General features: G+C 38.7%; 1 protein-coding gene across 3 annotated transcripts in view; it reads left to right on the forward strand.

Moving 5' to 3' along the window:
- LOC143286741 (uncharacterized) overlaps window positions 1–7,774 on the forward strand; it is a 148,351-nt gene extending 140,577 nt beyond the window's left edge. For all 3 annotated transcript variants that reach the window (XM_076594463.1, XM_076594464.1, XM_076594465.1), the window contains one exon: window positions 3,887–7,774. In XM_076594463.1, coding sequence (XP_076450578.1) covers window positions 3,887–4,032 — 146 coding nt within the window. In that variant the 3' untranslated portion in view covers window positions 4,033–7,774. The remainder of the gene's footprint in view (window positions 1–3,886) is intronic.
- Window positions 7,775–9,835: the final 2,061 nt, after the last annotated feature.

Here is a 9,835-nt window from a genome sequence, read left to right on the forward strand (position 1 = left end):
TGAAAGAAAAATATTACAAATTACATAAATCATTCATGACCACTGTTTCTCAAAACCACTCATTAACATGAACCATGTCATACTTACTTACATTTTACCTTGATCCAGTGTTTCTGCTTGTGTGTTTTTTTTTTTGTTGTTTTTTTCTTCTTCTTCTTTTTAAAGAAATATCTTTTTTTTTTCTACTCATAGAGGCAGATTTGTTTGTTTGTTGATTTTGAACACTGCTTTTCAAACTTTCTGTTCTTGTTTTTTCGTAAGCCAGAAGATATGTTTTGAAGTGACTGTCAAGGTAGAGTGATGTGTTACTGTGTGAACAAACTGCTGTATGTGTCATCAGCATTCTTTTGCATCTGCTCTTACTTCAAATTATTATTATTATTATTATTATATAATATATATATAATATATATATATATATATATATATATTATTTAATATATATATATATAAAACAAATAGTAAAGGGTGGTAACTCTCTCCATTACACAAGGTACACAACTTCAAGTCAGTGATGCTTACGCTACCGATTCAGCTAGCACACAGGTAAATAAAAGGTACATTGGAACAAACCCAGACACTTCCTCAAAAAAAAAGGAAGCGCCGGGCCTGTCCTTATACCAGTCATTTGACATGTGCACACAGCAGCAAAGACAGAAGAAATGCGCAAACACAAATTAGCTTTTATTCAAGACTGGCATAGCCTCTTTAATCCTGAATAAGCCACACAGAACACATGGACAATACAGAACAAATACATGGTTGCCTCGGTAGTTTATCCACTGGAAATTATACCTCATTATTTGTATAATTTTATATATATATATATATATATATATATATATGAATTAATCACTTTCTGCATTTGTTTTTTATGCTGTAATTATGGCCATGATGATAAGACATGAAGCTTTCCTGCCATGTGATGCTCATGCCTCAGCATGGTATTCAGGGCTCAACAGCACTCAGATGGGAAAGGTAGCACAGTACTGAAAGGGTTAAGTGATGAACTCTGAATTCCAGCCTTTGACAGACAGAGGGTTAAGTGATGAACTCTGAATTCTGGCCTTTGACAGACAGAGGGTTAAGTGATGAACTCTGAATTCTGGCCTTTGACAGACAGAGGACAAAGTGATGAACTCTGAATTCTGGCCTTTGACAGACAGAGGGTTAAGTGATGAACTCTGAATTCTGGCCTTTGACAGACAGAGGGTTAAGTGATGAACTCTGAAAAAGGGGCGTGTCTCATGTACTGTGCTGCATTTGTCATGCGTGGCTGTGTCAGTGTTGTGTGTGAAAAAGGGGCGTGTCTCATGTGTTGTGCTGTGTTGTCTTGCAATGTCTGTGTCAGCTTTGTGTGTGAAAAAGGGGCGTGTCTCATGTACTGTGCTGCGTTGTGTGTGGCTGTGTCAGCTTCGTGTGTGAAAAGGGGGCGTGTCTCATGTACTGTGCTTTTTTATCGTGCGTGGCTGTGTCAGCGTTGTGTGTGAAAAAGGGGGCGTGTCTCCTGTACCGTGCTGCGTTGTGTGTGGCTGTGTCAGCGTTGTGTGTGAAAAGGGGGCGTGTCTCCTGTACTGTGCTGCGTTGTGTGTGGCTGTGTCAGCGTTGTGTGTGAAAAGGGGGCGTGTCTCCTGTACTGTGCTGCGTTGTGTGTGGCTGTGTCAGCGTTGTGTGTGAAAAGGGGGCGTGTCTCCTGTACTGTGCTGCATTGTGTGTGGCTGTGTCAGCGTTGTGTGTGAAAAGGGGGCGTGTCTCCTGTACTATGCTGTGTTGTGTGTGGCTGTGTCAGTGTTGTGTGTGTGAAAAGTGGGCGTGTCTCATGTACTGTGCTGCGTTGTGTGTGGCTGTGTCAGCGTTGTGTGTGTGAAAAAGGGGGCGTGTCTCATGTACTGTGCTGCGTTGTGTGAGACTGTGTCAGCGTTGTGTGTGAAAAAGGGGTGTGTCACCGCACTGTGCTGTGTTGTTGTGTGTGGCTGTGTCAGCGTTGTGTGTGAAAAGGGGGCGTGTCTCCTGTACTATGCTGTGTTGTGTGTGGCTGTGTCAGTGTTGTGTGTGTGAAAAGTGGGCGTGTCTCATGTACTGTGCTGCGTTGTGTGTGGCTGTGTCAGCGTTGTGTGTGTGAAAAAGGGGGCGTGTCTCATGTACTGTGCTGCGTTGTGTGAGACTGTGTCAGCGTTGTGTGTGAAAAAGGGGTGTGTCACCGCACTGTGCTGTGTTGTTGTGTGTGGCTGTGTCAGCGTTGTGTGTGAAAAGGGGGCGTTTCTCCTGTACTATGCTGCCTTGAAGGGCCGCACATTGTGTGGTGCTTTAGTCATTGTTCTTTTTTTCTTTTTCTTTTTTTTGTTTTGTTTTGTTTTGAACATAGTGCTTCCCTTTTTCTTCTTTTTTTTTCTGGATTACTGGTTTCATTTTCTGTCTTCTTTCATGTTGGTGTTGGCTAGCTTTTGTCAGCGTTTTGTCTTGAACTCTTTCTTTCTGTCAGTGTACGCTTGCTGTGTCCATCTCCCTGTCTGTTCAGTTTGTCTTTCTGTAATCCCCCCCCTCTCTCTCTCTCACTCTCTCTCTCACTCACTCACTCACTTACTCACTCTCTCTCTCTCTCACTCACTCTCTCTCTGTCTCTCACTCACTCTCTCTATCTATCTATCATTCTCTCTGTCATTCTCTTTATCTAACTCTCTCCCCATTTTCTCATACTCAAATCGAAACAAAATCTGAAATCAGTTTTAATGATGATTAATTTCTGAAGTCATCAAGATCGGACAAATCAGTTATTTTGCTTTCTTCATAAAAAAAATATTAAATTCATGATTTTTTTTTTCTTTTTTTCTTTTTTAAAGGAAGATTGTGTTTGGTTTTGGATCTCTGTGCAGTTATGTATGCTTCTCTGTCTGCCAACTGGCACCAGTCAAAACATTATTTTTAAAAAAAGCATGCATCTGAAAAAACACACACAGAATTAGGATCATTCAGAATTCTACAATTAACTTTCAAACCTTGAAACACACTTCAAGGACTTTGTGCCAGCATGGAATAGTCTTGATAATTTTTATTTTATTTTATTCATAATAACAAAATGATTTATTTTGGAATAGTGCTGATGGTAATGATTTGTATTATTATTACTGTAATGATTTATGACTGAATAGTGTTGGTGACAGGTATTGGGGTTATTAGAAGTGGAATGAATTATTAGTGGGAAACATGTTCACAGAAAAGTTGTTTATGATTTCTTTGTGATTACAAGTTAATATTGATTTTAAATGTTTTTAGAATGTTGTTCATTCATGTTCTTAAGTATTACACAATTTTACATTGGAAATACAGTGTTGAAAACAGAAGAATTTTAACTGGTATCTTTCATCTCTGTCATAAAACGGAGGACAGGCTTGCAATGACTGTAAAGAAAATTCCAGACTTCAAAAAGATGTTTATCGTTTCATTAACCTGACAATAAAAGTTAAGTCCTTAAACTGATTTTTATTTTAAATATTAGGATTGAAATTTTCTTTCTTTCATTCTTTTCTTTGTTTGCATGCTTTATCAAGAATATTTGTAATGTAGTTTCACAGCATGTGACAAGTAGTATGTTCATCGTATGGCATGAAGAATGATATTGACAAAGTAACAATGCTGCTGCTGTCTTCTTCTTCAATTTTACATCTGTTCCTTAAGAGAGGACATCTGTTCACTTAGAGAAATATTTTACAGTTTGACTTTTTTTTTCTTTCTTTTTTTTTCAGATCTTTCTCAGTCTCAGTCTGCACTGTAAATGTTACTGGCAAACTTTCCGCCTTCAAATTGATAAATTTGACAATTTTCGTCAAAAGTAACAATGGTTGTTGCAGTGTGTTCAAAGTGTCCTTGCCGCACCTGACTGTTGCAGAGACCGTGCCCACCAAAATTTCCCTGATGATCTGCAGTGACCACAAGGACGGAGGGGACGGGTCAGGCAAACAGCAGTTCCTGCCCCTCTATCGCTCCGTCCGCGCTCCCTTCTTCCGGAACTATTCGCAGACCCGCAGGAAATGATAAGGGGGCATCCTAGACAGACATCAAGTGGAAGTGTTTGGGGTTTTGTTTTGTTTAGAAGACAGTGTATGTGCCTGTTTATGCCTTTTCTGTTTTGAACCTAAGCATTAGATAGATTGTATGTCAGAACAGGCAGGAAAGCCATTTGCCAAGACCCAGGCTTTGACATACAACCAATAGACCTGGAGAATCTGGTGAACATTTGTTATGTGTGGTGCCCTAATGACATTTCAGAGCTGAGGGAGAAGAAGAAGAAGAAAGAGAATACGAGTTTCAGGGACAAAACAAATGCCTGTGAGAACTATTGAAAGAGACGTGTCTGTATTCCTGTTTGTTTCTTTTCTTGAATCGGAGAATTATATCAGTTGAATGAAAGAAGCAGTACAGACCTACATGAGCTTGTGTATGGCAAGACCAGTGTTGGAATCAACTCAAGTATCACTTACAGCAGAACAAAAGAGTATTGTTTAATACTGTCAAGAACATTTTTGCCAGCCGTATTATGCGTGTCAACGATTTTACAGTGCTTGAAAAAAAGAGTTATCTGTGAATGTCAGAACAAGGAGATAGTGTCCTTACTTTGGTGATGAATATTGTTCTCATTGATGGAATAACTTTATTTCTGTTCTCAGTATGTACCGAAAGAAGTGTACAGTGGTACAGAGTGAGAGAGCACTATTTATAGTGTTCTCAGTGATGACTGGTTCATGCTGATATCAGGGTCTGCTGTTCAAGATTGTCAACAGGTTTTTTGTTGTTGGAAATTCACGTTCGATGTGCTCTGGGGATTTTTGTTTGTTTTTTTGTTTGTTTGTTTGTTTGTTTGTTTGTTTTTTACATATACAATGTGATATGGTCAGAAATAATTGTTTTCATGCGTTTTCTTCTGCATGTGTTGTGAGTGTCAGTGATTACCTTTTAAAAATGCAACAAGAATTGTAAGAACATAAGTGAAACAAAGTCTTCTGACCCTGTGCCCTGTATTTCACCTGTGCCAACACCTACTGATGTTGTACAAAGTATTCTGTATCAGTAGAAGGATTTACACTTGTTTTTGTTCACATGATTTGAGCATAAAAGGATGCGTTGTTAAAATGAATGACAACGCGGGTATGAATGGCAAGTAAAGTTTCAATGTATTTGACAGGCTTGGAGAAAAGATATAACAGATTTCAAGACTGGAGGCGGATGATGAGTTCAAGAAAACAACAGAGCTGTATGCATTACACTCCAGTACAATACAGCATGATACAATACGATAGAATGTGGTATGATACAATTTTATATGACATGATGTAACACAATACAATACAGTATAGTGTAAAACAACACAGCACAGTACAATACAATGCAATGCAGTGACATACGATTCAGTATGATGGATTACAATTCAGTACAGCACAATGCAACAAAACATATTACAATACAATACAATACAATGCAATACAGTACAGTGCAGTACAGTACAGTACAGTACAATGCAGTACAATATAATACAATACAGTACAGCCCTATACAATACAATATCCACTACACACACACACACTATAATACCTTGCCATACCATACAGCACCATACAGTATATCCAGACAGTACAGTGACACAGCTCAGCAAACTGGCTACAGGGAAGCAAGGTGACACACACTCTGTGGCGAATGAACTGACTCACAGAGAACCAACCTTGTCTTTGCTTCCACCCGCCAACCTGCCGCAGTCATTCTTCTCAACAGTCCCTGCTACTTTCTTTTGTCATCAGAGCTGTTAATGTATTGTCCTTGAAACTAAAGAATTACCTTACCTTACTATACCTTACCTTACCATACCTTACCTTACCTTACTTTACTTGACCTTACCTTATCTCACTTTACCTTACCTTACCTTACCCACTTTACCTCACCTTACCATACCTTACCCTACCTTACCCTGTCTACTTTACCTTACCTTACCCTACCATACCTTATCTCACCTTACTTTACCTTACCCTACCTTACCCTACCCTACCTTACCTCACCTCACCTTACCCTACCTACTTTACCTCACCTTACCCTACCTTACCTTACATTACCTTACTTTACCTTACCCTAACCTACCCTACTTTACCTTACCTTACCTTACCCTACTTACCTTACCTTACTTTACCTTACCTTACCATACCTTACCTGGAGCTGGAACAATTTAAAAGGCAAAGGTCCACTTCAAGCAAGGAACTACATATTATGCTTACAATTTGTGCTGAAACCCCAACAAAAGAACATGCACAACATGTGTCAGTTTTTACTTCCTGATTATGTTTAAATCTTGATCACATATTTGTTTTAGTTTTTGGTGTTTGTGGTGTCTTGACTGGGTGGTTATATGTGAAGGCAAAATTTATTCAAAATGCAAGATACTTAAATCAGGGAATTTCTCATACTTACACAAATCTATGTTACAAGTTCTTGAGAAAAAAGAAAAGAAAAAAGAAAAAGAAAACAGCATTATCCGTCCTTTTACTTCTTACCATGGTACTTTCCAGTTTACTTTAAATTGATCCAGAATACTATTCCTCAAATAATTATATGCTAATGATCTAATGATAATATTCTTCAAATGAATGCTAGTGTTGAATGAAATGCAAACCATGTGTTTCCCTTCCGGGAGAGAGAGAGAAAGAGAGAGAGATAATCTTTCTCGTGTGTGTGTGAGTGTCTCTCTCTCTCTCTCTCTCTCTCTCTCTCTCTCTCTCTGTGTGTGTGTGTGTGTGTGTGTGTGAGATAGAAATGTCAGTAATTCTTGGGGAAAAAAATATCATTAATAGGCCTGGTCAAAAGCCCAGACTGTTTAATGACAGTAGTATGGGCAGACGATGAACTTCCATAGAAATAGTGTCCATCAGTGCTTGCCAACAGTTCAGTATGTTTGAAGAAGAACCAGTTATATTTGTGTGCACAGTACAAGAATCAACAGCTATGATTTATGCACAATCTGTTTCACGGCTAGGGTGAACAGCATTCTGATTACAATGGTCGTGTGCTTCATGTGTTTGCAGTTTCTGTATTTCAGCTCACCTGAGTTTTTAGATTGTCTACGCAATGCATTGTACATATAAGAATTTGATGTGTGTGGACATATGTGTACGTGATTGCATTAATGTGACATTTTCTTTTTTTTGAAATATGTGTATTTTAAATATATGTGCCTTTAAAAGTTTACACTGTGTGAGACTTGCCATATGATTTATTGTTATTGCTCACTGAACCACTGTTCCTGCTGAATTGTGTGGGTGTTTTTTTTCTGTTTTTTTTATATGAAAGGATTGTGTTTTTAGCTTGGATTTTTTGGTTGTTGAAGTGATGGTTTTGATAGAACTGCCTGTTAAACATGTAGGAAAGTATTTTAGTCAGGCCAAGGTGAGTTTTTTTATTTGAGGGTTGTGTTGATGTGCGTACAAATGTGCGTGAACACTGTGTGTGAAGAGCAAATAATGTTAATATCTATGGACAGGCATGTACGTGTGAGGCTGTGCATGTGTTGTTTGCGTGTTTCTGAATGCTTGCACATGCATACAAGCATGTATCTGTGTGGCAAAAATAGAATTTTGGCATTACGTGGCTCTTTCGTGCTCATTTGATATTGTGCTTTTTAGACAATTTTCACATTTTTTGAACTGGTGTATATTAATTGTTTTAATTTGTTTGATTTATAATGATATATAAAGATTAGGCTTGACTGTGATTCCAAATAAAAACAATGAAAAGTGTGTTTCCAAAGCCTTTCAACTTGATATTTCTGACTGAAGAGCATGGATTGCATGAAGTTCAGACAGCACAAACTGTTGAATGGTTGCTTTCATCACAATTTAATTCTCAACACTAAAAGAAATAAAATGAAATCAAATCAAATAAAAAAAAATCCTCACCTATTTTTTTTTAACCACAGCTTCCCTTGTTCAAACTGAGTTGTCTGTCTTGTCAATCATGAAAGAACAACAGCATTTATCAGTCTGTGACTGGTGTGTCAACCATGTACAGCCACATGTTGGTGTACCACTACTCTGATCCCTTGACTGAACCGTATTGCACTTTGTGACTGAACTGTATTGCACATCCACTGAACTGCATTACGCAGTGACTGAACTGTATTGAACAGTGACTGAACTGTGTTGCACATCAAATGAACTGTATTGCACAGTGACTTAACTGTGTTTCACAGTGACTGTACTGCACAGTGACTTGCACACAGACTGAAGTGTATTGCAGATTGACAGAACTGTACTACATGTAGACTGAACTGTGTCACAGTGTTCAGACAAATCCATACATGGTATACCACATCTATAAGGCAGATGCCTCACCAACAGCATTACCCAGCATGCTAGTCAGGCCTACAGTTCATGCATATACATGAACCCAGACCCTAACCACTGCTCTAAAAATAAATGGATAGCTCATTGGCCAGGAAAGATGAAGCCAACTGGACAATGTATTGTTACTCATATCGGGCCGTCAGTCCGTTGAGAAGTCGTCTGCTAACAGGTGGTAGTTTCTGGACTGTAACCATGTATCTTCAATGAAATCATGTTATGCTTGCCTCCACGGCATGCGAAATGTTGTGTCTTGATTGAAATCTGCCAATGGTTTATCTACCAAAGTTATTACAGGAAAACAGTGCAGTGACACATAGCGCAAACTTGCTGTGGAGGCACACACAGGAATGTCAGCTTAAAACGTTGCAAGCAAGTGAAAGCTTGCTGTGAAGCCAGGTGAGTGCTCGGCTACATATATGAAGTTACCGCTTTGCGCTGTACTAACATGAGAAGCAAAATGGCTGTTTGAACTCTGGCTTCAGATAGCAAAGGGGCGCAAAGAAGGCATGCGCTGTCCATCTATTTTTAGAGCAGTGGCCCCTAACGTACACTATGATATCACAGGCAGATTAGCATCTAAACAATTCTATCGCCTTCCTCACAAACAGGCCAGGGTCAGAACAGGACGTAGCAAATTTCATCAACTTGCCTTTGTCAAACAAACAAGGACTTCACCAACACTATTGGACATAGCAGACTTGTTTAGAAATAACAGCTCTGAACTGGATAAATCACACGAACATCTCACCAAGTGTGATTATATATATATATATATATATATATATATATATATATAATTCACTGCTATGCAAGACATGCAAAGAATGAAATCGACAGCAGACTTAACCACAATAGAAAAATGTCAATAGATAGACATGTAAAATGTTTCTTGTGCACACAATCACACTACATATTGCAAGTGCAGAAAACCTTCAAAACAGACAAATGACAGTTCACATGAACATCTCATCAAATGTCCTAACAGACACTGCAAGAGGGAGAGAAATTGACAATAGATCTGACACAATAGAAAAAAAAATCATGTAAGTAAGTAGAGATGCTTTTCCCCGACAGAAAAGTGTCAGTGATTATATCTGAATATTTATCTGAATATTTATCAGCGTTAATCTGCTGTTACAACAACAGCACGCAAACATCAATTCTAGCATCGAAACTCAAAGGAAGGAAATTCACAATAACGTTAGGTCCAAGGATGGCTTCTGACCAAAGTTGAGAGTTGCTTTGGGCTTAAATGGGAAGACTGGGACAGATGTGTCTTGGTGAGTGTTTCTCAATTTCCTAACACAGCAGGTATCAGTATGTGTCAGGTCTGGTTGAAAAGAATGAGGCTTAGAGTAGCAGCTGCAGCATTTTATCATTGAATACAGAAAACATTGCCCCAAATTCTGTGGCCTTCTCATGCTCTGCTGCCATGCTAGTGACCTCTGTTTTGTATG

The sequence above is a fragment of the Babylonia areolata genome, chromosome 10, assembly GCF_041734735.1.
Source record: "Babylonia areolata isolate BAREFJ2019XMU chromosome 10, ASM4173473v1, whole genome shotgun sequence".
NCBI lineage: Eukaryota > Metazoa > Mollusca > Gastropoda > Neogastropoda > Buccinidae > Babylonia > Babylonia areolata.